Source organism: Acomys minous, assembly GCF_964271855.1.
Source record: "Acomys minous genome assembly, chromosome: 3".
Classification (NCBI taxonomy): Eukaryota; Metazoa; Chordata; class Mammalia; order Rodentia; family Muridae; genus Acomys; species Acomys minous.
Window position 1 is genome coordinate 56,371,831 of NC_140485.1, and position 27,623 is coordinate 56,399,453.

The following is a 27,623-nucleotide window of genomic DNA, read 5'->3' on the forward strand; positions in this document are numbered from 1 at the left end:
TATGAAATATAGTCTTAAATACATACAATAAAAAGGCTAGTTTTTATAACTACTAAATTACTTGAGGCTTTATTTTGCCTGCATGTGTGTCTGCAGCATGTGCATGTCACGGCTGCAGAGGACAGACCAGGCATCAGACACCCTGGGGCTGAAGTGACAGCTATGAGCTACCCTGCGGGTGCTGGAATAGAACCTAGGTCCTCTGGAAAATCTTTTTAAAGATTTATTTATTTATTATGTATACAGTATTCTGCCCGCTGGCCAGAAGAGGGCACCAGATCTCATAATGGACACTTGGGAGCCACCATGTGGTTGCTGGTGATTGAACTCAGGACCTTTGGAAGGGCAGCCAGTGCTCTTAACCTCTGAGCCATCTCTCCAGCCCCCAGGCAGCGCTCTTCATCACTGAGCCATACCTCAAATCCCCTAATTTATTATTTTAATAAGGATAAATCTGAATGTAGGAGAAAATGGTCAGTGTCTGTGCCTGCTCCTAACATCATGTGGAGTGCATCCATTTTCATGCATGTTGGAGCTGGGGAGTGATTCTTCACTAGACAGGGCTGCGTATGTTCCCTCATCAGCCCAATGGTAAGCGGCACGGCATTCTCTCACACACACACCATACGCCACACACACCACATACACACAACCACACACACAATAGACCATACACACACACAACCACATACCACACACATAACCACACACACACAACCACACACACCATACACACACCACACACACACAACCACACACACCATACACACACCACACACACGCACAATACACCATACACACACAACCACACACACACACCATTCACACACAACCACACACCATACACACACCACACATAACCACACACGCACAATACACCATACACACACAACCACACACACACACCATTCACACACAACCACACACCATACACACACCACACATAACCACACACCACACATACACCATACACACACATACACATAACCACACACCACACATACACAACCACATGCGCACACACCCCATACACACACAACCACACACATAACCACACCACACACACACACACACACACACATACACACGCCCCTCAGCTTGACAGGCTGGGAACTGATGTGGCATGATGGCTTTTCATGAAGGAGTGGGGAGCTGTCATGAACCAGAAGCTCCACCTTAGTTCAGAAGCTTCCAACCTTAGTTCAGAAGAGCTGACCTAAAATACAGCTGGGTGGCAGAGGTCCAGACACAGTGACAGCCTGGGCGGCAGCAGCAGGTGAGGTCTACCAGGTAGATACCGGAGGCCTGCTCAGCACCTGCAGTTTTCCTGGTCACTTTGTGTGCCTCCTTGTATTGGCAGCGAAGAGGCTGAAGAGCAGAGCTGCTGGTCAGCTCTAGAGAGACTACGCCTGTTTCTTTGAGGGATCCGCGGCGGTGTGATGAACTTAGGGATTCTGATCAAATCTACATGTGGAAAACTAGGCTAAGCTGAGGTCACAGTGGATACCTGGCTTGGGCCTGGTAACAGTTTGGAAGTCAAATACCCTGCTGTTCCGTCAACTTGCCAGGTCAGGGTCCAGAACAAAGCTGTAGTGCCAGCTGGACCCCTCCCTCTAGTGACATCACTTCCTGTTCCTTATTTCACTAGGAACGGAGAAACCGCACCCTTCAGGTGGGAGACTTATCTCATGCAAGGGTTCTTGACAGGAGTGTGAAAACAGGCTAGAGAAGGAATCTTTTTGGGTGTGTGGGCACATAGCCAGCTAAGGTGCTTTGGGAGGGTCACCACAACAGTGGTTAAGGTTCCTCTGAAGCCAGTGACAGCAACAAGCATCCATATAAGAAGATATGAAGCCTGGCATGGTGGCACATGCTTGTAATCCCAGCACTCGGGAGGCAGAGGCAGGTGGATCTCTGTGAGTTCAAGGCCAGCCTGGTCTACAAAGTGAGTCCAGGACAGCCAAGGCTACACAGAGAGACCCTGTCTCGGAAAAAAAAATTAAAGTTTTTTTAAAATTCTAGAGTAGTGTTGCAAATAATTTATCAGTATGGCCTAGGGCACAAATAACTGACACAGTGAGATTATAGTGTATTTTAAAGCTGCAACCACTACACTGGGCAGAATGTAAACTACTCTTAACCTATAGCCTCAAAACCTACATGCATACCAATACCTTGCCAATCTGATGACTCCTGGGGTGGCTTCTTACCCAACTGTTAACTATCCAGCTCTTCCTGCTCTTCCAATCACTGCTAAGAAGCCCTGCCTTCCACTTCCTGTCCTTCTGCCCAGCTGATTGGTCAAGCAGCCCTTTATTGACAACTGCTACGTCCAATCAAGGCCTTTCTCCACAATTCCCTTTTAGTCTAATAAAAAGCCCTCCTTTTATATCAACCTAAAAGCATACAAACTCCTGAACAACTAAGCATAATTGTAAACTAAGTTATCTGGTCTTCAACCCCATCAGAGACTTGAGAAGGAATAAAATTAATCACCTGAGTAAACAAAGTGCAGGTTAGCAGCTTCCAAAATGAAAAAATGACAGTTTGCTGCTTGAACAGTTACCCAAAACACACACTCTCACACACACACACACTCTCTCTCTCTCTCTCTCTCTCTCTCACACACACACACACACACACACACACACACACACACACACACACACGGAGCATCATCTTCAGCCTTCTGGCCCAGTGTATCTGACAGACATATGTGGGAAGCAGGAACTATTGAGGACTTGCTTACCTGTCTTGGCAGAGCTTGGCCATCAGCTCCACCTGCATCCAAGCTGCCCATTTCAGGCAGAATTGTCTGTGGCAGAAAATGAGGACATCTTTGCCCAGTGGCTGGTTTGCCATGTTTGAAGCCGTCTCCATAAGGAGGTTCACTGATGCTCATCACCTTCTTTGGGGTAGGCTGGGTGTTGCCCTGTCTCATTGTCAAAGAATCCTCAAACCAATAAATATATCTTTTTTTTGTTTGTTTGTTTGTTTTTTTTTTTCGAGACAGGGTCTCTCTGTAGCTTGGGCTGTCCTGGACTCACTTTGTAGACCAGGCTGGCCTCGAACTCACAGCGATCCGCCCGCCTCTGCCTCCCAAGTGCTGGGATTAAAGGCGTGCGCCACCACGCCCGGCCTAAATATATCTTTAATGCCATATTCTGTAGATCTCTGAGGTTTTTTAAGACCTTACCTAACTATTTTACCTTATCTATCTATACAATTTTGTCTGTTAAACCTAGGATGTATATTCTTGTGATAAAAATAGAATAGTAATTGACATGATCATGAGTTGATCAACTAAAACTTAACTTATATTTTTTTTCCTTTTTTTTTTTTTCGAGACAAGGTTTCTCTGTGTAGCCTTGGCCATCCTGGACTCACTTTGTAGACCAGGCTGGCCTCGAACTCACAGCGATCCGCCTGCTTCTGCCTCCCGAGTGCGTGCGCCACCACACCCGGCTTAAAATTAACTTGTATTACTATATCCTAAACAGCCTACAGCAGCATTTTCAAAATACATCCTGTATCATAATTGAGTTGTATAGGTACAATACCTCATATTAGGGTAGAAATATGTATAATGTGTGTGAAGAATAATCTTAAATTTGGATTCTATACTAATGTACCAAAATTAAACTTAATTTACCTCAAATTTATACAAAATTCTATACCAATGAATTAAAAATAACCTTGTAACAATTAAGGCCTTAAGTTGAGTCGATTCACTAATAGACTTTTTGTCCTATCATCCCTACATATTTCTATATTTCCCCTTCCTTCTTTTAGACCCCTACTTCCATACCTAAGAAAGAAAAAGAGGAGACATCCCTGAAACCAACTCCCAATGAAAATAAATATCCATAGCCCAAGAAAACCTTACCCGACCCCCCTTAAGGTAAATGTGGCATCACTCTCTTGTAGGCATCTTCTGGCTGATCTGGAATGAATAATACCTTTGTAGGGGCACAAATAAAATTGGGGAAATGGGCTGGGTGGGGTGGCATGCCTATAATCCCAGCACTCGGGAGGCAGAGGCAGGTGGAGTTCAAGGCCAGCCTGGTCTACAGAGTAAGTCCAGGACAGCCAAGGCTACACAGAGAAACCTTATCTCAGGAAAAAACAAAACAAAACAAACAAACAAAAATTGGAAGCTGGGCATGGTGGCGCACACCTTTAATCCCAGCACTCAGGAGGCAGAGGCAGGCGGATTGCTGTGAGTTCGAGGCCAGCCTGGTCTACAAAGGGAGTCCAGGACAACCAAGGCTAATACAGGGAGACTCTGTCTCGAAAAAGAGAAAGAAAGAAAGAAAGAAAGAAAGAAAGAAAGAAAGAAAGGAAGGAAGGAAGGAAGGAAGAAAGAAAGAAAGAGAAAAGACAAAAATTGGAGAAATGGTTGAACAAGCTAGGGTTAGCATTTGTGGTCTAGTCTCTAAACGTTGAGAAATTCCAGGCTTAATGGAAGTCCTGTGTGGTACAGTCTGAAATGCTGGGCCCATAGGAATCAGGAGCTTTCTTCAAAGCTTTCCTGGGAGCTGTTCTGTTCTGATCAGGAACAACAAATTAAGCACCTGTGGCTGGAACGTGAAGGATGCAGTATGTCAGTGTCTCAGCATGCTGGAGGAATGGATCCTGTCAGGTCTGATCCAGCGTCAGTGTCCACTTCTTTTGTTCTGAAAACATATAATTTCTCACAAGCATTATACAGTCCCAAAACTATAAATGCACGAGGTGTGCAGGATGCACAGAACAATCCAGGCTGGTTCTCTGCTTTTTGTATGAGCAGAAGAAAGACATCTGTAAGCCAGGCGTGGTGGCGCATGCCTTTGAGCTCAGCAATCAGGAGGCAGAGGCAGGTGGATCTCTGTGAGTTTGAGGCCAGCCTGGTCTACAAAGCAAGTCCAGGATAGCCAGGACTACAAAAGAAACCCTGTCTCAAAAATAAAAAAATAAAAAAATAAAAGAAAAGAAAGGAAAAGAAAGACTGTAAATCTCCATTCATGCCATACAAGGATGACACCTAATAAATCAAGGGGATTCTGTAACCAACAAGCAGCTTTGGTTCTGCACAGACATTCATGTCTCAGCCAGTCTCAGGAATATTCCCATTTAATGAGATGAGCAATACAGGTTACCTACTTGTTCTGTAGACTGAATTCATGTAAGTATAGACTGACTTAGGTTAGCAGTCTCCCTTTCATCCAGGTCTGTTTCATTTTGACCTCTTTCAAAGAGGAAGTATGAGATTACCATTACCAAAGAACACACAATCACTATCTCACTGAAATCAGAACAAGACTGGATAGGTCTAAACGTCCTTCTCTAGGCTCTATGGCGCCTGACGGATAGGCCAAGCCGCTGTTTCCCAAAAGCACCACTTTTAGAAACAAACTTGTTGCCCTGAGCAAAAGAAAAGGCATTAATTTTTAAATAAACTTATGCATACCCTATGCATCTTTTCCCTGGGTTTTTACACTTGTTGCGGGTGTTTTTGTATTATCACCCGTTCTCTCCATAAGGGATGGACGCTTCCACCTTTTTGGGGTTTTTTTGGGTTGTTTTGTTTTGTTTTGGTGTTTGGTTTTTCAAGACAGGGTTTCTCCGTGTAGCCTTGGCTGTCCTAGACTCACTTTGTAGACCAGACTGGGCTTGAATTCACAGCCATCCACCTGCCTCTGCCTCCTGAGTGCTGGGATTAAAGGCGTGCGCCACCACACCCGGCTCACCAAAAGGCATATGAACTGTATGTAGCCTTTTAGTTTCTGGGACCTAACGAGGCTGCCGTGTACTTTGTCACCTGTAAGTCCTCTGTCTCTTTGCCTCAGGCATGCCTGCCACCTGTCCCCTGTGAAAGTGGTTCATGGTTAGAGAGATAAGCCGGCTGCCAGAGCAGTGACACTTCAACTCAGTCAGTATACAAAAGCTTTTTGAGGCGGGAGGCATGCAGCTTGCATGTGTGTCTCTCTGCCCACCCTGGTCCTTACACTGACCAACAGACATATCTCTTGGGCCAGTTACCCTTTGGCATCAGTGGAAGCTGGTGTGGAAGCTCCACTTTTAAGGAGATTGGCTGGCCTTTTTAGAGCAGTGACATAATTTTTCCTTACATAAACCTGAAATTTATGTGTAGCCATCCTTTAGATCAGTAAGAACATATAATCCATTAAGAAAAAGGAATTTGGGCTGGGGAGATGGCTCAGAGGTTAAGAGCACTGGTTGCTCTTCCAGAGGTCCTGAGTTCAGTTCCCAGCAACCACATGGTGGCTCACAACCATCTGTAATGAGATCTGGTTGTGTAGGAACACAACAGGGAGAACATTGAATATATAATAATAAATCTTTAAAAAAAAAAAAAAAGAAAGAAAGAAAAAGGAATTTACAAACCAGGTGTGGTGGTGCATGCCTTTAATCTCAGCACTTGGGAGGCAAAGGCATGCAATCACTGTGAGTTCAAGGCCAGCCTGGTCTACAAAGTGAGTCTAGGACAGGCAAGGCTACACAGAGAAATTGTCTCAGGAAAAAAAAAAAAAAGAGGAACTTACATAGTAAATGTAATTTTTAAAAATTGTCATTTTAAATCCTAGGCTGTCTCTGCAAGTAACTTATCAGCAAGGGGTCACGTCCTGACTTACTGTGGAGACCAGGCTGGGTTAGAACTCACAGATATAGACTTTCGTGTTAGGATTAAGGGTGTGTGCCACCACTGCCCTGCACAAATATTTCATCTCAACTCCAGTCAAAATCTTCCAGAAATCTCAAGCAAAAATCAAGCGAGTTAACAAAAAAAAAATCCTAAGCCTTGGGTCAGTTGTGCCAATTTAGGCTTCAGTAAGCAAAGGCCTGTCCATCATTTCTTGGAATTTAGTTATTACTAACTCGAGTAGGTGGACCCTTTGCAGAAAGCGCTAAGGAGCTCTGAATTCCAGCCGCTATCAACTGTATGGGGCAGAGTTCAGCTCCTCCTTCCCTTTCGTTGTTGGTAGCTTAGCCTCGCATCTCAGCTTTCTGCCTTTCTCCCCGAACTTCCTCAGAAAGTAGCTCCTCTGTTAACGCCTGCTTTTAGCCTATCAGAAGCTATTTTGCCTCCAAGCTTCCATTTTGATCACAAGGTGAAGTTAAGTTCTCAGGCCCTACATGCCTGACACCGAGACAGCTTAATACTTGCTGCTTAGAATAAAACGTTAGATATGCTAAATGCATGTTCTGCTTGAATGAAAGATACATGTATGTTCTACTAGAGCTAAGGCCGCAACATCCTGCTATGTTTCTTCCTCCTGGAGCGGTGGGGAACTGGAAAGTTCCTAGCCAATCAGCTTGAAACGCTTTGTCTAGCTACCTAAACACAATACACTTGGAACATAATCAATTGTTTAGCTGCTCAAAATGATGAAATGTTACCCACTTCTCACTTCCTACACCTGGGTACCTGGTTTGTATGTGTTGTTGTTGTTGCTGTTTTGTGGTTTTGTTTTTGGTTTGTTTGGGGTTTTTTTGTTTGTTTGTTTTTTGTATAAAAATCTTGCCTTAGAAACAGACCAGCATCATAGCCTGGCTCCCAAGCCCAGATTATGTCCCTGACCAGTCAGCTTTTGTTCAGTATTCAATAAACGTCTGGTGTTTAAGAGGTCAGTGTGGCTGCTCTTGAAGCCAGAACATTCACTTCTACAAGTGTTTGCATAAGCCAACACGAGGGTGTTCCCAGGAGTGGAACACACACACAATGCAAAAATAAAAATTAGCATTCGAAAAGTATGCAAACTACAGTCCTACTGGCCAGAATGGAATTTCAACAAGATCCCCCACAGGACTATGCAGAAAATAAAATTGAAAGTCAGAGGTCATGTGTCCTCAGGCAACCACAGAGCCTGTTAATTCCTTCTAGTCAAGTTGCCTCCTCAGACTATCAAAGAGACCTGCTTTTCCTCTATTGTTGTTTTGTTTTGTTTTTCGAGACAGGGTCTCTCTGTGTAGCCTTGGCTGTCCTGGACTCTCTTTGTAGACCAGGCTGGCCTCGAACTCACAGAGATCCACCTGCCTCCGCCTCCTGAGTGCTGGGCCCAAAGGCGTGCGCCACCAAGGCCAGCTCAGGACCTGCTTTTTGTAAAGCCTTGAGTTTACCTTTTGTCTGCTAAAGCAGCCATGTTAAATGGATATGCCTCAATCCCTCTTTGAAATCATCAAACCTTGCAAATGTATTATTATACAGTAAGTCCTAACACTGTTGAAAGACACAAACGTGCTGGGGGGGTGGGTGGTGGCACCCACCTTTAAGGTAGGCAGATCTCTGTGAGTTTGTGGCCAGCCTGGTCTACAGAGTGAGTTCCAGGACAACCAAGGCAAAAAACAGAAACCTTGTGTAAAAATAAAGACACAAATGTATTCATCTATGTTTCTGACATGCGGGCACTCACAACACCCTAAGTGAACAAGAGAATTGATTTCTAATAACTGCTTTTCTTGTTGTTTGAAATAGTATCCCCCTACGTAGGCCAGACTGGCCGTGAGCTCACAATCCAAATGCCTTTACCACCGAAGTGCTGGGAGTACAGACGTGTGCCACCGCCCCAGACGGCCTCAGGGCTCCTGATGCTTCAGCCTGTCTGTCGCCATGACGTCACTACCTTCCTGTTCCCACCAGTAGCACAAGTCCTTCAACCCATTTGCTTCACACTAATTCCTCATGTTCAGTTTTCAGTTAGGTCTCTAAAACAAGAATTCATATTGGCATATAGCTTCTATATATGGTTAAACATTTATATACGAATATGAATCTACATAAGAACCATACTAATTAAAGTCAATACCGAATGTATTGCTTTCTCTTTAACATTCTCAAAATATGAGCAACTGAGTTAAAATAGCAAATGAAGATGCTCTTCATTCACGGTTCTTTTCAATCTGTCTACTCCAATTCACACTTTTATTTATGAACAGTGGGCAACGGTCCTTCCATCTTACGTAACTATTATAGATTAAACAATACAAATATCTAGTGAAAGAAAATTTAATGAGGAAAAAGAGGTGTATTAGTAAAATGTGTCTAAAGATTTATTTCACGTGATGGGTGTTTTGCCTGCACGGATGCATGTCACCACACCTGTGCCTGGTGTTCACAGGATTTCAGAACAGGGATTTGGATCCCGTGGAACTGGAGCTGCAGCTGGCTGTGAGCTGCCGTGTAGGTGCTGGGAACCAAGCCCGAGTGTTCCGCGTGAGCCCCGTTCCCTCTACCCCATTATCAAGTTTTAAAAAGAATGTAATCAAGAATTCCGTACTTAGCCGGGCAAGGTGGCTCACACCTGTAATCCCAGCACTCGGGAGGCAGAGGCAGGCGGATCGCTGTGAGTTCAAGGCCAGCCTGGTCTACAAAGTGAGTCCAGGACAGCCAGGGCTACACAGAGAAACCCTGTCTCAAAACAACAACAACAACAACAAACAAACAAAAAGAACCCCATACTTGACATAGAAACAATGCTGAGAATGAAATATCGTAACACCTTTTTATTGATTCATTTGTGTTTACCCATATATTTTACCTCATTAAAAAAAAAAAATCAGTGTTTCTTATTTCTTGGATTTCCAACTTTAAGCTCCACATTGGCAAATCTATTTTTATGTACACCTTTGATTCCTACATTACAACAGAAATCACATATTTAAAAATACCTACTCCTTAAAACACAGCAGTTTTCATTGTTGTTTACAATATAGATCCTGAAGACAACATTTGAATATATTAAGATTTATTAGTCTGAAAACAGAATGTGGTATATTATTGTATGTAACACTGGTATATACTTATGAATTCTAGCAGCAAAGTAAGAAAATTCCAATTTTCTTCTGGTTTTATAATATAAAGGCCAATCTACTTCTCACTTGTTGCAACTATATTTAACTGAACTATGGTTTAAAATCACAAAGGTCAACATATAAAGGGAAAGTGTCTTATGCATTGTAATTTTTTAAATCCAGCATAAAGGCAAATGTGGCTTTTTAAAATGTAGCCCATATTCAATGACAGGAAAAAATATTCAGTCAAACCACCTAATGTAACAGACTTCACAGATACCATTTATTTAATTTTATGCCCCAAAATTTCCAGGTAACATAAAAGTCTAGCTAACAATTAGAGTTAACCTCAGCAAATATCTGCAAACTACAAACACTTGCAAGTCAAGTCAGAGCATGCATCTCCATCTGACAGAAAAGAAGCCCACAGTGGAGTTAAAAGGCAAGTAAAAAACAACTATGGAATTTCTTTAAATAGCTTATATTTAAAGTAATGTTAAGTGTATATTATATTTCTAATACAGGGCATTATATGTCTTCCCAGCTATACATGCAGGCTATACTGTGTAGTAAAAATGATTCAACTCACTTTTAAAAAAATACTCATTTAAGCTAGAGAAATCACGGAGCTATCAAACTTCTTCCTGCAAGTCACATGAAGCTAAGCTAAAAGTAAATCATAAAATCTCAGTACTTAATCCAAAATTAACACTCTAATTTGGGTTTATTATTAACAATTTACACTATTTTTTTCTTTGGGCTAAAAAAAAATTTTTTTTCCTTTTAAAGAGACAGCTTTTTGGAATCAGCAATATAAATTCAAGTCTTGCCCTCTGACAGCCAGAAAGGTTGCTTAAAAAAAAAATTTTTTTTTTTTTTTAAACTTGATAGTTCTCAATGCTAATGGCCTGGAGATAATAGATTTCACAAGTCACTGAGTTAAACTGCTCTAATGCAATGGAGCTAGTAAAATACATATATCCGTTCTTAAGAAAATTTACAAAACTAACAATTTTTCCCAGAATTATAAAAGATAAAAATCTATGAACAGGTACTCTAATATGATCAAAGAAAGACCACAAACTGAGAAGCACGGCTGGCCGTGATACCCTGCAGCCTCTCCACCTGCGCTGTCAATACCTGACAAAGTGTTCTGGTCTTGCATTCAGTGACTCATGAATCATTCCTATGGTCCAAGGAAAGCTTACCACTCACACATTTCTTTTTTTTTAAGGACTAGAACCTTTATCTTTCAGAAAATTCTGTAAGAGATCACTTGATGGTGAGTCCTATAAAGTGACAGAAGGTCTGGGGAGTGGGGAGACAGAGCAACTGCTTGGAAGCCTTTGGAAACGTGAGAGAGACATCTGGCAGCTTTTACCTTATTCCTCCTCCTGCATCTCATTTTAGTTTCTTTTTAATAATTACAGTTGACATTTCACGTAAGATTTGATTGGGGAGGATTTTCAATATTTTCCAACCTAGAAAATCGCAAGAGAGGTTCAGAAGAGCTCGGTGCCAGCAATCGAGCCATCACATAAAATTCAAGCTGAGTGGTGGTTTGTCACCCAAAGAAGAGAGTACACCTTCACAGACTCGCCCCCTGCGTCACACAGGATCCAGTCAGCTCAAGGCCTTAAGTTTGCCTGCATAAGGAGCAGACATCATGCAGTTCCCAAGGCGCCCAACAGGATGTGCACCTCGCCCCACCCCCAAGGAAGACAATTCTATGTGGTTTCTTGTTGGATTGTGCTTAAATAAATCACACCATTGCATGAAAAATTATAGAGGATAGACAGGGACCAAGAAGGGGATAGATGTATGCATCTGGCCAGCAGTTCCCTCTGGGTACCCGGGCCGCCCCTGCTGCTCACTTTTCCCTGTAATACAGCAGGTAGTACTTCAGGGGGTCAGGCAAAGGGAGGCGCAGGACCCTCTGACGAAGGAAGTTCACTGGTGGCTCAGGCTTGGCCTCCCGTAAGGTCCTCTCTGGTACTGGCCGATCCTCCTCAGCATCCTCACAGCTGGTGTCATCCGAGGGGTTAGAAATTCGACTGGCAAAAACCTCTTTGTCCAAAAAGACAATGGTCTCCATTCGCCTGCGACGGACCCGCCTCCTTTTAAACACAGGTGTGCTCTTCAGCCCACCTCCTCTGGTGGCTTCCTGGCGCATAGCCCTCTTGATGCTGCCGCGGATGGCAAGCCGGGCCAGGTCCTGCAGGCTGCGCACGGCTGGCGGTGCTGTGGACAGGGGCAGAGCCTGTGGGCGTGGGCGGGGCCGACCCACACCTAACTTGCTGGAAGGGCTTCAAAAAAGGGGAGCACTCTAACCAGATAGCAACCAGTGGTCTACTCTGCACCACATGTGTCTCTCAAAAGACATTTGCAAATACACTAGCTCTTAACTCTGAAAAGGAAAGAAATTCCTCAGTCTGTGGTAAAATTTGGAACTTCGGGGTTTCTTCTTGCAGCAGAGTTCACAACTCTACTTACTCTGCTCAATGACATAAAATCTGGGAAGGTAAAAACTGCAAATACCCTACCCAACTAATCACTTTAGTAATTCAACCAAATCACACAAATATTGACACTCAACATTCACAGTGAGCATTTCAGGAGGCAGCACGTGCCCAGGGTTCCTACCCAGGCCTGACAAGCCCTCACACAGTGACATTCATTGTAAGACAGACCTTCAGAGCCTTCCAAATGTTCTCATGAATCCTTGTCTTCCAAAGCAGACACTGTGCCAGAGGATGGTGCACTTCCTTATCATGGGCCACATTTGTTTAGAGAACAAAATTTCAGAGCACTAGTCTGACAAATTCACCATCACATGACTGATAGGGTCATCTCAATACAGATAGATGTGCAGCATCTTCAGTAACATCTGAACCTACATACCAGTCAGCTCTCCCACAGGCCCACACCTGGAGTGCGCCTCTTACTTTGCCCTGATTCTACTTTTCCTTTCTACTCTTCCTCTCTTAAGGGAATTCCTTCGCACTCCGAGCACAGCCAAGCACAACATAACACCATCCTCTACACACCTTCCCGAGTCATCTAAGCTCCTCTGTATGTTTCACTGTTGCTAGTTAGCAAATTTCAAGGCCTTGTCTATGTTACATGACGATTTGTTAAATGAGTATCTACAAATTGAAGTGTAGTTTTGCAAGAAACTTCCCAAATGTTTCCAAAAGTGATCGGCAAGCATGTTGAGCACTCGTCATCTGGAAATCCTATTTCTGTTTACAATATGAAAGAGCAGGATGAATGTCACCCTACATCAGCTCCACGCAGCATCTGCACGGAGATGTCAACACAAAGGAGCCAAGGATGGGAGACGACACAAAACGTCCCTGTCACACAGCAGAACTCACAGTTCAGCGCATTTGCTTAAAGCAGTGTGAGACAGGTTCTGTGAGGAAGAGAGGGCTGTGTTCGGGTCCCACTACACAGTCCCAGCAGGCAAACTGCCTGAGGCTCCTAAGGTTAGCTCGTGTGTGTGTGTGTGTGTGTGTGTGTGTGTGTGTGTGTGTGTGTGTCTCAAACTGCTACTTTCAAAGCACTGCCAGCAACAAATACCTTATATATTTAAAAGAAGATTAAAATCATCTAAGATGGGGTAAACAGAGACACTTTTTAAATGTCTAAAATCTTGTATAATTTGGGGGTGCAATAGGGGAGGTAAACACTCTTTAATACCAAAAGGTTTCTTGTACGTTTTGTTTCTATTCTAGTTTTAGTCAGCGATAAGCGACAGGTAGACGGTTTATACTCACGTAGCTGGACAAGCCTGGGCTGTCCTGACTCCGAGCGGCAGGGCTGGACCAGAGGGGCGAAGGAAACAGCCAGAATCTTTTTTGTCTCCCAAGCAGAAGGGCCTGTGCGTGTTATCTTGGTCAACTATCTCAAAGACAAAACAATGTTGGCTACTGGACAACTTATATTTATTTAAGTATAATCATTTCTATATATCAAATCTAAAATATGAAACAGCCCATGTATGTATCACCTAATGTGATATGACCTTTGAGTAACATGAATATTCTTATGCAAATGCCTAACCTGAACATATTCAAGCTCCTTGACCTACCTTCTATTTACAACAAATGATAAGTCAGTTAAAAGACTACAAGAAAAAATAATGAGATAAGAAGATAAAATTCATACCAAATAACTTTCTAGGATTATTCGAAACTGTGGCTGGAGGAAGGTTAGGAAGGACGTGTCCTCAGGAAAACTAACCAAAGATACACAGCAGCTACAGTAGCTCACCAGTCACCCTGAATTTTGTGCGCTGTTCTCAGGGTTACCTGCAGTAGCATCTGAGACACAAAACATCTAAAGTGCACGCTATCTGCACCTGCAGCAGCTAGGGAGCAGGAGAGACCCAAGTGCCAGAGACTACAACCTGGCTGCTGTGACTTTCCTCAATATAAATGTGTCCCTCTAGATGCCTGAGAACTTGTCCTCACTCTCAGGGATGGCACTTGGGTGTAGAGTGGCACATGCTGGCTCAATCACAGCAGCGTAGGTTGGCAAAGCACTTCATATTAGAGGATTAGCACCAAAGAATCCAATTAAACAACACAGCCTCTGTGTGTTCAATGTGACTAGGACAGTCTACAATGGCCTTAATAGGTCACAGAACTGTTAAGATTATATGATTATCTTTTCTAAAAACACCTAACCCAGAAAATCATCGAAAACTAAGATTATCTAAGAGGGTTAAGTACCACAATTACTAAAGATTAATCATGTTCAGAGATAACAGCAAAAACATTTTCCAGAAATTTTTGAAGATTTATTTTTTAAATTATGTGCATATGTGTGTGTGTGTGTGTGTGTGTGTGTGTGTGTGTGTGTGTGTGTGTTTAAATATGTGTGCACATGTGAGTGCCGGTACTCTCACAGTCCAATAGAGGCACCAGATGCCCTAAATCAGGAGTTACAGACCTCTGTGAGCTGCCTGAACTCAAGTCCTCTGTAACAACAGTGTGCACTTAACTGCTGAGCCATCTCTTTTATCATCCAGAAACTTTTTAAAAATATTTATTTATTATGTGTATACCTGAAGGCCAGAAGAGGACATAAGATCACATTATAGATGGTTGTGAGCCACCATGTGGTTGCTGGGATTTGAACTCAGGACCTCTGGAAGAGCAGTCAGTGCTCTTAAGCTCTGAGCCATCCCTCAGTCCCCCAGAAACTTTTTAAGGGTAGAGTTTCTAGCTATAACGAACATCAAATATTTAAATATGATACATAAATTATATGTGAGACGTTAAATAAAACTATAAAGCTGAGCCGGGCGTGGTGGCACATGCCTTTAATCCCAGCACTTGGGAGGCAGAGGCAGGCGGATCGCTTTGAGTTCGAGACCAGCTTGGTCTACAAAATCGAGTCTAGGACAGCCAAGGCTACACAGAGAAACTCTGTCTCAAAAAAAAAAAACAAAAACAAAAACAAAAACAAAAAACAAAACAAAACAAAAAAACCCATAAAATGAAAAAAAAAAACCCTATAAAGCTGTATTTCATTCATAATCTTGATAAGCAAATGGAAATAGTACGAGGAAGCCTACCCTCTTTAAATTAATCTAGAGCTAAAATGATCTCAATCAAAATTCTGTAGTGAAAGTAAAAAAACCAAAGTCTTATTAGTCACCTCCCTTTGACAAAAAGCCATTACTTAGAAAATTAATAAACGAACACTAATAACCAAAATGTATCCCAAAAGTATTCTCTACAGGAACCAAATCACCAATAAGTGGGTTTCTCTTTATCAGAGTTAGCCAGCAACTAAATACAGAAACAAATACGGAATTTAAATCTATTATTCTACAGTCCTTAATAAAACAATGGATTAGGCTACAATCATTCTACAAAGATGAGTAACCAGAAAAGCTGCTTGTGCCTACCTATTCAAGTGGAGCCTGTCCTGGATAGACAAGCGACTGTTTCAAAAATATCAAAAGTCAGGTGTGCATCACTGAACATGCAGGGATGTTCTGCTGGTCATTATGCCCTAAGCAGGCAAGAAAAACTATGTGCACAGCCCTGACTCCCTTTCAGATATTAGCACAAAGGAGGGTACGTGTAGGTTCTATGCCACTAACATACTGTGTGGTTTTTAATACGTGGCTTATATTCTTTTGTTCTCCATCAAAATATGACAAATGCAAACTCTGCCAAGCCTCTAGATCTAACTACCAATAGGTAGAAAATACAAAGCATAGAACAACACGCAATTGACCACCACCTAGATCTATGGACTGCAAATTCCAGAGTATAGAAACACCATGAGACCAAAACCCTAGTTCCCAAACCAGTTGCAAAGAAAATATAAAAAGAAAAACATAGATTAAAAAATCACAAGGGCTAGGAAGATGGTCTAGTTGGTAAAGTGCTTGCCATGCACACACAAAAGACCAGAGTTCCCATCCCCAGAACCCGGGGTATGGCCAAGAGGTATGGTCCACCTGCAGCCCCAACACTCAGAAGGTGGAGACAGGAGATCCACAGAGGCTCCTGGAGGCTGGAAAAACTCAGCCTAGCCTCCCCACCGCAGAACCTACAACAGTCTTCTCTGCTCTGTGTGACTTGGCTTGCAGGACAAGCCTCAGCCGGCTTCATCCCCACCACTGATAAGACCCATAAAAATCAAAAGAAAGGTGAAGAGAAGGAAGAAGAAAGAGAAGGAAAAAAGGAAAAAGTAGGGAGAAGGAAAGAAGAAAACAAAGAAAAACAAGTGTGAGAGAAAAAGGCAGTCGGTAAGAGAAGGTTCACACATGGTGCAGAGAGTACGCAAGCTCCAGGAATAGGCATGCCTGTGCTTGTTAATAAAATGGCAGCGGCCACATTAAGAGTAACACACACACTGACCCTGAGGGAGGCCTTACACAGTGTTAGCTGTGTAGACACACACACTGACCCTGAGGGAGACCTTACACAGTGTTAGCTGTGTAGACACACACACTGACCCTGAGGGAGACCTTACACAGTGTTAGCTGTGTAGACACACACACTGACCCTGAGGGAGACCTTACAGAGTGTTAACTGTGTAGACACACACACTGACCCTGAGGGAGACCTTACACAGTGTCAGCTGTGTAGACACACACACTGACCCTGAGGGAGACCTTACACAGTGTCAGCTGTGTAGACACACACACTGACCCTGAGGGAGACCTTACACAGTGTCAGCTGTGTAGACACACACACTGACCCTGAGGGAGGCCATACACAGCTGACACTGTGTAGACACACACACTGACCCTGTGGGAGACCTTACACAGTGTTAGCTGTGTAGACACACACACTGACCCTGAGGGAGACTTTACACAGTGTCAGCTGTGTAGACACACACACTGACCCTGAGGGAGACTTTACACAGTGTCAGCTGTGTAGACACACACACTGACCCTGAGAGAGGCTGTACACAGCGCCGGCTGTGTGGAGAGCCTGACCTTCTCCTCCAAGGGCATGACGAGGATCCCTCCAACTTTGAGAAGGTTCTTCATGTAGTCCTCATGCTCTTTCTGCACTCCAGCCCCACAGTACACACGGTCGTACTGGCAGCAGTCTGGGGCAATCTCCAGGCAATTGCCTGTGACAAAGGAAGGTTCACAGAAGTCAAACCTGCAAGGGAAAGAAGGTTTCTGTGACTACATGTAGCGCTGCAACGAGTACATAAAACAAGTGTATGCTTGCCCCAGGCTGCAGTTTAACTAGAGCATCACAGATCAAGGAACTGCAGACACAGGAGCTGGAAGCTCCACTGCCAAATAGAATTTTACTATATAAATAGAACCGTATACATTACACACAGAAGAGAATGAAAGTGAATGTTCCAACGGGATCCAAATACGAAGCAACTTCAGCTATTACTTTTCACTATTTTTACAATGATCAACAACTAGCGATTTTATTAGATTTTGTGTGCATGCGCGTGTGTGTGTGTGTGTGTGTGTGTGTGTGTGTGTGCAAGCGTGCGCACGCGCATGCATCAGTGTGCCACAGAATGCATGAAGATTTCAGAGGACACTTGTGGGAATCAGTTCTTTTACCAGGTGGGTCCCAGAGATCAAACTCAAGTCATCACTCTGGGCAACAAGTGCCTTTACCTCCCAAGCCATGTTGTCAGCCCCAACAGGCTTTTAAAAAGCACTTTTTAAAAAAAAAAACAGGCTCTCTCTCCTTGTTAGCCTGGGACTTGCTATGAAGACTGAACTGCTCAAACTCACAAAGATTTGCCTGTTTCTCCACCAGCAAAAAACAAAACAAAACAAAACCCACTTTTTATTCTCTGAAATTCCCTTTTTTGTTTTGTTTTGTTTTGGTTTTGGTTTTGGTTGTTTAGTTTTTCGAGACAGGGTCTCTCTGTGTAGCCCTGGCTATCCTGGACTCACTTTGTAGACCAGGCTGGCCTGGAACTCACAGTGATCTGCCTGCCTCTGTCTCCTGAGTGCTGGGATTAAAGGCGTGCACCACCACGCCCGGCTTTAAACGCCCTTTCTTTAAGAACTTTAGTGGCACATTTTAAACACAAAGAGCTTCTTACATAAACTGTTCAAAAACCCATAACCATCTTTTTAAAACAATTAGGTGACAAACATTTTCTATACTGGAACATGAAAACTGAACAAAATGAATTTTTTTGCCTTATTATACTAATGGAAAATTGATGTTAAGTATCATAAATTATAAAATTATAAAAGTATTATAAATTATAAAGAGCTGTCCAGGCGTGGTGTCACATGCTTTTAATTCCAGCACTCAGAAGACAGAGGCAGGTGGATCTCTGAGTTTGAGGCCAGCCAGGTCTACATAGTGAGTCCAGGACAGCCAGGGCTGTATGAAGAGACCTTGTCACAAAGAACCAAAAAATAACAGGGGGGAAAAACCCATAAAGCTATTAATACGAGAGAATGTTAAAACAGTAGCTAGGGTAGGTGCGCATGTAACCTGGGCTCATGCAACCACGCTTTAACTGTCTGCTGGCATCTGCATGCTAATATAAACTGGCTTTGTCTACCCAAGACTAACACTATCTGTAACTAGTGACTGCATCAAACACTTTGACCCGACGGGCAGCATCTGGCCGCACTTGTCAAAGCTGTCACTTGTTCTGATGAACACGTCCAGCTTCTGCTTTGCATACTCAGTCACATCGGAATGAAGCTCCACCCCATGGTTCACACCGAAGGGACCTGAAAGGGTTGAGAATAACAGAGCTCTCAGAAGAGGAAAAGAACTCTTGCTCGTTTGTTTTCTGTACTTTCTTAATTACAACATAGATAATTCTTCAAATGTGTAATTACAGGAACTCACACGGTTTTGTGGTCTCAACACATTCGTGGCTCTAAGCTACCCAAGGGAGTCTCCCAATGAGTAGTATAGTTTCCAGCCATTAAAACAGGTCTTTTGTTTGTTTTCTTTTTTTTTTTTTTTGATGCCTGGGCGTCCCCAAAAGCTCTCAAACATTAAAAGAATATTTGCAAATTGAAGGGGGGAAGCCAAGAGTAGTAGCTTCTACTGACAAACTTAGGAAACCCGTATTTACTAATGAAACTGGCAAATGGATTTATCTGTCTTTCACAGCACATCATCACTGCTGGCGTACTAAGTGCCAGTGTCTCCAGGCTGACTCTTTTCTTAGGGATTAAGAGGTGTGTGTGTGTCACACTTGTGCCTAGATGCACACTAAGTGCCAGTGTCTCCAGGCTGACTCTTTTCCTAGGCATTAAGGTGTAGGTAGGTGTGTGTGTGTGTGTGTGTGTGTGTGTGTGTGTGTGTGTGTGTCACACACTTGTGCCTAGATGCACACATCCATGAGTGTTCATGACAGAAGTGAATGTCAGGTACCTCCCACTCCCCATGTTACTTTTTAAACAGGGTCCCACTGAACCCTGAGGACACCAACTCACCTAAACTGGCCAGGCAACCCTAGAATCCTATCTCTTTTTGCCAGCTCTGAGGTTACAGATGCTGCGGCACCTGGCCTTTTATTTTTTTTAAACACGTGTTCTGGGTGTTTGAACTCAGGTCTTTATGCTTTATAATATTTACACATCTGAGCCATCTCCTCAGCTTCTTAGGCTCTTTTCTTTCTTTGATTTTTCAAGACAGGGTTTCGCTGTGTAGCCTTGACTGTCCTGGACTCGCTTTGTAGACCTGGCTGGCCTCAAACTCACATCAACACTCCTGCCTCTGCCTCCTGAGTGCTGGGATTAAAGGCAAGTGCCACCATGCCCGGCAGCTCTTTTCAATAGCACTTTAAAAATCTATTTAATTAACTTTGCCTGCATAGGGTTTGGCCTGCATGTACGTCCTGGGTGTTGGATCCTCTGGTATTGGAGTTACAGACAGTTTTGAGCTGCCATCTGTGTGCTGGACACTGAACCCAGGTCCTCTGGAAGAGCAGCCAGTGCTCTTAACCACTGAACCATCTCTTTAGCCTTTCAATAGTATTTTTAACAGGCAGTTTTACTATCTATTTCCCCTAGTCAAAACCATGGGCTTAGCCAATCAAAGACAAATTAAGATTAAAAATCATTTCAATTAAGAAGAAAAGCAACACCTGAAGTCTCTGCCCCACTCTAACATTTCCCACACAGCAGGAACTCAATAGCTCTCCGGCTGATACCCTGATCACAGTATCAGAAGGGGCCATACTCCTAAGTCCATTCTTACAACTTGTAGAGAAAACAGCCTAAATGCCTCCACATACGGCAACACAATAAATCACTTCCATCTCTGAAAAGTCCTTAAAAATACATAAACTTATTACTCTTTTAGTAGAAAAAAAGAAAAAGAAAAAAGAAAGAAAGAAAGAAATTGTTAAAAAGAACTTCAACTACCAAAGGATTTTAATGACATTCAGTGGAAAAAAAGAGCAAAAGAGTGATTAGATTAAATCAAGAAATCACATAAACGGTGATGATTTGCATAGCGCTGCTGGTCTCCATCACTCACAGAAAAGCCGCCCCTCCCCCAGCCTACAAGGGGTATTACCCGGTCATCGGCTCTAGACAACTGATGGGACGCTCACAGCCTCCACCAGGGCACGCAGCCAGCCTGTAGGATCTTCTACCTAAAGTGACTGTATCCACACTGCTCACCTAAAATGAGGCCCACCATGGAGCTGAGGTAGCCAGTGCCGCTGCCCAAGTTCAGGAAGGAGAGGCCCGGCTGCAGGTCCAGCGCCTCCATCACCTCCGAGTAGATGCACGGCGCCGAGAGATGAATGTTGCCGTGTTTCCATGCCAAATCTTTGTATGCATTTTCTTTAAATTCTTCAAGATAATAATCTGCTCGGTCAATGGCTCGGAAAGCCTGCTCTACCAAGTCTGTCCGGATGTACTGGGCTTCCTTCAGATTGTCAATGAGTTCATCGTTGTCCTCGCCTGCACTCACAGCGCCACCCATGTTCAAGACTGCAGTTAAAGTTTTAATAACTATTTACATTAAGGGCAGGAGCAAACCAACAAGAGCTCTAAACACATGCTCTCCCTACATTCTGAGTTCCGAATGTAATAAAGACGGGAGCATCTTTTGTCGATAACTACTTCACCCACCAAAGATGCTAGGACTGGGTGCAGGGATTACAGGGCCAGAGGGAAAGGTCAGTGGTAAAGCACTTGCCACACAAAGCCCATGACCTGCGCTCACTCCCCAGAACCTAGGAAGTTGCCCTCTGATCTCACTATGCACACAGTGGCACATGTGAGCCCACACACACCGTATGTGAGCCTACACACCACACCATGCACACAATGGCATGTGTGAGCCCACACACAACACAATTTTTTAATTAGGAGAAAAAAAAAGCTCCACTGGAAATTTAAGGTAACCACAAATAAGCCATTTGATGTTTGACTGAAATTCAATTTTTTAAAAAATTTACATTTAGACTACAAAGTGAGTCTAGGACAGCCAAAGCTACACAGAGAAACCCTGTCTCAAAAAAAAAAAAAACCAAATTTACATTTATTATTTTATTTGGGAGGTTTGTACGCTGGCCCATAAGTGCCACAATTTGCAAGAGTGACCCCTAGGGATCCTCCGGATGAAACTAAGATCTTTGGGCTGGGTTGCAGATACCTTTACCTGCTGAGCCACCCAGAAATTCAAATTTAAATGGTATCCCAGAATTAACTTAGCCCTATTTCTCACCATACACATGAATTCACTCACAAGAAGTAGTCCATCCAACCTACTGGTTTGGTTACTCTGATGTTTAATTTTCAGGTAAAAATAACCACAAAACTACACATTGTGACAAATACAAAAACAAATACAAAATCCCTCTCGAGGCAGCAGAAGGGGTCGCTGCCAGCACTTTGCGCCCCACTTCCCTGCGGTTTCCCCTGCTCTCTTAGAAGTTCACTTCTCATCTTCCCTGTCTCAGTGACGGCCCAGCGACTAAAATGGGTCCCAGCGAACAGGGACTATCCTTTACCCTGGAGAGGGCTTTTTCCTCTTAGAAAAGGAAAAATATCCTCTCCGGTTTTATACTGACCTCAGGTGACTTTTTCAAACTAATAGCTTTACTTCTTGCAAGACAGTGACGCTGATATAAACTGCTGAGGAGAGCACTATCGAACCACAGGAGGACAGCAGGCGTTCTGACTCAAAGCAGCTCCTGTTCAGGAGTTCAAGGTCATCTTCAGTGAGTTCCAGGCCGCCAGCATGGACTATGTAAGAACCTGTCTCAAACAATACAACAAAAAACTGTTATGGTCCATCTTCCCTTAGTTTTCTCTCTGGCACACTGGAGACAGGCCCTATACACACCCATGTGCACACTGGAGACAGGCCATAAACACACCCATGTGCACACTGGAGACAGGCCCTATACACACCCATGTGCACACTGGAGACAGGCCCTAAACACACCCATGTGCACACTGGAGACAGGCCCTATACACACCCATGTGCACAACTGGTCAGAGTAGGAGAGCTAAGCCTTTGAGTGAAAATCAACTACCACTCTGGCACCTTACAACAGGTAAAAACTATGTCTTGATACAATTTCTTTTCCATTTTGATGAAATAATCAATACAAATAACAGATTCCGGAGGCGGGGGTTGAGAGAGGATTTCTCTGTGTAGCCCTGGCTGTCCTGGAACTCGCTTTGTGGACCAAAGAATAATTTTTCAAATCATGGTTCAATTACTAAACTTTAACCTACTTTTAAAGTGAATTCAGAGCCCTTGTCCTGGCTTTAAAGATTCCCTAGTGCTAATAAGGTCGGGCTTAATCTTGGATAAGCCACTTAGTTACTGCTACGCTCCTGACCTTACACGGTCATGTTCAAATTTGGGACACCAGTTGAAAATAGAGTGATGGATTGCTTACAGGCCAATTTAGGAAAGGACCTTTGAAGATCACATATCCCACTCAATCCAGACTGTCATCCTCGTCACCGTGCATGTATTCTGTCTGTGTCTCAGTTCCACCAACTAACAATCTTTAGCAGCTATCACGTTACATGTATTTCATTTTGTTCTAGGTATTTGTTACTGAACTTTTCCTCATGTGAAATATTACTCTACTAAAGAACAGAATTTCAGGCTGGGCGTGGTGGTGCACACCTCTAATCCCAGCACTTGGAAGGCAGAGGCAAGCAGGTTGCTATGAGTTCGAGGCCAGCCTGGTCTACAAAGCAAGTTCAGGACAGTCAAGGCTACAGTAAAAACAGAAACAATCTTTCATAGTTACCAGTCACCAGTCAACAAGACATTAAACATCACAAGGTGAGGCAAGCTGGCCTACTTACTAAACCGTTCACAGTCAGGCAGCGAAAGCTGAGGTGAAAGCCAGCACTGCATAGCCAAAGGCTTGTTTTGTGCACAGCATGGGTACAGGTGCTACAGACACACAAATCAACAACAAGGCATTCTTTCTTAACTTCTTGTTAATACTTTGTTAATCAAGTATAATGTGCATTTTATCGGTCTATTGTCATGTGCTGTGTAAGTCTGTTGAAAGCAGCTGGTGAGAGCAAGGACCTTCTCGTACCAACTCTGGTATGCTTGCTTCCAGTCGTCGCCAAATGTTCTCCAAGGTACCTTTTCCTGGGTCTGGCGGGTACCTAATCCTATGATGGGGAGAAATGAGGAGCAAAACAGCCCAAAGAGTAAAATGCGGTGACCTTGAGAAGAGCTAAAACGTTAGCCTTTGACAGAAGCAGTGCTTACGCATGGTATAAAAACGCCTTGGTAGGAACAGGAAGCCGGAAATCCAGCCATGGGAATCTCATGCACGGACAGGAAGTACTGCTGGCAACTCCGGCTGACCGCCTCCCCTTCTCCAGTCGCTTTCCACGAGAGGGCTCTGCGTGCCCAGCCTGATGATGCTATCTGCGTCTAAGGACCTTGGAGGCCTCCCCTGGGGCTCTCAGGTGGGACTTTCTCAGATGACTCCTGCTGTTACTCTTGGTTTCCTCTCTCAACGGGGCTAAATCCCCACTAGATGCGGGCACTCACCTTGACGACGGGTTCGCTATCTACTACTTCTGTCACTGTCCACTAGTTCTTTTTACTTTTTCTTGCTATGTATACTTAATAAACTCACTCATTTGAAATCGATGGCTATTGCAGGCCACGCCACACATGGCAGATCACTCTCTAGACCACACAGACCACCAAGGTGGCCCCGGCCATTGCTGTTGGTGGGGAGTGGGTGAAGGACAGCGTCTGAGGCTTACTATTAGCTTTGTCTGACAATCTAATGCTGACTGGCATGGGAGCGTCACACAGGATCGGCTACCATGTCAACAACAACAACAACAAAACGACGGACAACACGTTTGAAAACACTCTCTCCAAACCCAATAATGTAATGCTGTAGATTCCGAACGAAGGCAAAGCATCATTTTTAGGAGGCTGCCCTTCCTTCACTATACTACACACTTTACTGCTTGCTGCAACGCTTGCTACAGTTCCTACTCAGAGGCGATCAGCACGGGACAACAGAACAGGAGGGCACAGGAAACACTGAGCAGAGGTAGCACGGAAGGACTCAAAATGGCCAGCGACAATCCAACTGAAGCCGGCCTGAAGGAGCCCTGCTTAAACCTACGCTGCATTTGGGAAAGTCGCACAAGAAGCAGGCACGGGTGCCACTTCGTAAGGGGACCTCTTGCTGGGAAAATGGGCCCCCCCACAAACCATCATCCTGCAAGCAGTACGATGGAAACATCGGAGGCTTCTTGCCTTGGAAGCCAGGACTTTTGGAGGGTGTGCACCAAGTGCACACCGTTTGCAGTCTACATCTGACACATAGTATATGCTGCCTGCGGACAAGGCCTCTTGTTTTGTGCATACAAAAGCTTTGGGGACTACCAGAATTGGAAAAAAAAGAAAGAAAAAGGAATTTCTTCCCATAACTCTGCCAGCAAGGGCCAAGAAAGAAGCCAGAACCCACCACCTCAGAGGGCCCATTTCAACTCCCTCTGCACATAACCAGTGCTGAGCCTCTTAATTACCTCGTTCTAGGAAGACAGGCTACCAAACAGCAGGCCCGGGCCCACTTGAGCCACGTCTTCCATGACAAGAACGGAGAACAAGTGTGCGGGCCCAAGGGAGCAGCGGGGAAGATCCTCAGATGCCTGTGTCGATGGCAGAGCCCCAGGCCTAATAAAAACCGAACAAAGGGTCCAGGCCCATCCAAGTTCTCTCCAGCTACTTTAGCCCTTTCCCCAGCCCTCTGCTGGGTACTCTGCCTTTTTCCAAATAACCACCCAAGGTGGACTTTGCTTCAAACCTTGTCCGACTTGCCCTCACGCTAATTGCCAACATTTCCTACTTAATCACAAACAGGCAAACAGTGTAAGCAACAGGCAGCTGGACGGGGTGGGGGTGGGGGGACACGCTGGAGGGGAGGTGTGGAGGGTGCTAGGCAGGGAGACGGTGGGGGGGGGGGAAGTTGGGGGGGACGGGAGGGGAGGGAGAAGGGGGGGAGAGGCGCAGGCTCTGGGGTTCGAACTCTCGGAGATGCTAAGAGACAACGACGCTGGGGGATGGAGAGCCAGAGCTGGAGAGGGGATACGGAGAAAGGTCCGAGGGGCAGAGACGGCTCTACCTCGGCGGGCGCTCAGCGGCCCTCTGGCTTAGACCCCGACGGCAGCTCTTCGGACGCTTCTGTCGCTTCGCGTCGACCTCCGCCGCTGTAAACATCCGCTGCTGCCTCTGCGCCTGCGCGCACCGTGGCTGAACTGAGCATGTGCGGCTGGGGATTCTCTTAAAGGGGGCGACACAGCCTCCACGGCAGAAAAATGGTGTCCGCCTCTTCAGGAGTCCACTTGCCAGACTAAGGGGCCCAGGGCATGGCCATCTGCACACTCGAACCTTGCAACCCTTCAGGAAAGCCTACAAAATAGACCTCAGACTAAGGGACCTTTAGAGCTACCTGTCGATTGTCCTGAGTTTTGACCCTCCCGTTCTGAGTGAGAAGCCGCAATCTATTCTGTATCGTTGTGATTGGACACCTACCTCCTCTACACACTGTTGACGAGGTCAAGGCCCTGAGACGATATCTGTAAGGGAGTCACTCAGCCTGCTGTGGCTTGTGGTATGGGTGGAAAATAAATGATGACACTATTTTTTTAAAGTTTGTGTAGAATGGCAAAAGACCCAAAATAGATAACACAGTAATGATGGACGAGAACAAAAGTATAGGCCTGACACCCTCTGATTTCATGACTTACTATTAAAATTACAGGAACCAAGTGGCCAATGGGGGAAACACATTCACAGTATCAAATATAAAGCCCAGGTTAGACCCATACAGATACAGTAAACTCGCCTTTGATAAAAGGACAAACACAGTTCAGTGGAGGAAGGATGGTCTTTTCAATCAAAGATGCTGGAATAATTACACATCCACAGGTAAAAAATAAGAGAGATAGGCCTAACCAAAATTTGATCCCCAGAACCCAAGTCCTCTTGTAACACCACCTCCAGAGGGGTCTGATGCATCTGGCCTCTGCAGAAACCTGCACACACACATGCACACACACATGCTCACACATAAGTAAAATAAAATCTTTTAAGAACTGGCATCGTTTCTATGTAAAATATATAATAAAGAGGTAAGACACAGACCGAAAAACAATATTCTCAAAACATATTTTTTTAAAAATCCTTAAAACTCTACAAGAAAACAAACAGCACAAATAGAAATGAGTAAAAAAATATGTACAGATGCCTCAGCAAAGAAAACACACATATGTCAAATGGGCATATGAATAGATGTTCAACACCATTTGTCGCTTAAGTAATTGCAGATTTATAAAACACTGAGATATTAATACATACCTATTAGAATAGCCAAAATTATTTATAATTCACCCAATGCTGTGACGATGGAGAGAGGCAGCACATCTCCTTTATTGCTGGTGGGAATGAACGATGATAAGGCTACTTCGAAAAATCATTTGGCAGTTTCTCACAGAACTAAACAAAATCCTCTAAGATGTGACGGCAAACAACGGTAGTCCCCGCACTTGGTGGTAGAGGAAGAAGGATCAGGGCTTCAAGGGTCACATCCTGGCTGTGTAGTAAGTTCAAGGCTAGTCAGGGCTACATAAGACTATTCAAGCCTGCATAAGACTGTTCAAAAAAAAAATCAGCGTTTGCGTTCCTAGATCTTTACCACACACACACACACACACACACACACACACGCACACACACGCACGCGCACACACACACACACACAAACCCAGCCCAGAGGTAGTCTATCAGCCTCATTTGTAATCATTAAACAGATGAGTGACAAATGACTGGTCTATCCACACAACAATTTTAACCCATGTTTCTTAA

At 44.2% G+C, this 27,623-nt stretch overlaps 1 protein-coding gene and 1 long non-coding RNA gene across 6 annotated transcripts; one reads left to right on the forward strand and one right to left on the reverse strand.

Moving 5' to 3' along the window:
- Positions 1 to 244: 244 nt before the first annotated feature.
- LOC311593637 lies at positions 245 to 10,392 on the forward strand. Its single transcript, XR_014777792.1, has 2 exons — positions 245 to 591; positions 8,477 to 10,392. It is a non-coding gene; the product is annotated as an uncharacterized lncRNA (long non-coding RNA).
- Positions 9,490 to 26,018, reverse strand: PCMTD2 (protein-L-isoaspartate (D-aspartate) O-methyltransferase domain containing 2). 5 transcript variants are annotated; one of them, XM_084774996.1, is made up of 9 exons: positions 25,882 to 25,998; positions 25,286 to 25,433; positions 23,818 to 23,896; positions 22,315 to 22,501; positions 20,915 to 21,229; positions 18,901 to 19,003; positions 17,261 to 17,432; positions 13,572 to 13,695; positions 9,490 to 12,033 (listed from the first exon to the last, which is right to left on the reverse strand). In XM_084774996.1, the coding sequence occupies exons 5-9, from the start codon at positions 21,219 to 21,221 to the stop codon at positions 11,663 to 11,665; spliced, it is 1,077 nt and encodes a 358-aa protein (XP_084631122.1). In that variant the 5' UTR covers positions 21,222 to 21,229; positions 22,315 to 22,501; positions 23,818 to 23,896; positions 25,286 to 25,433; positions 25,882 to 25,998; the 3' UTR covers positions 9,490 to 11,662. The 5 variants fall into 5 exon arrangements, with proteins under 5 accessions (XP_084631122.1, XP_084631121.1, XP_084631123.1 ...); XM_084774995.1 differs by lacking the exon at positions 25,286 to 25,433; XM_084774997.1 differs by lacking the exon at positions 23,818 to 23,896.
- Positions 26,019 to 27,623: the final 1,605 nt, after the last annotated feature.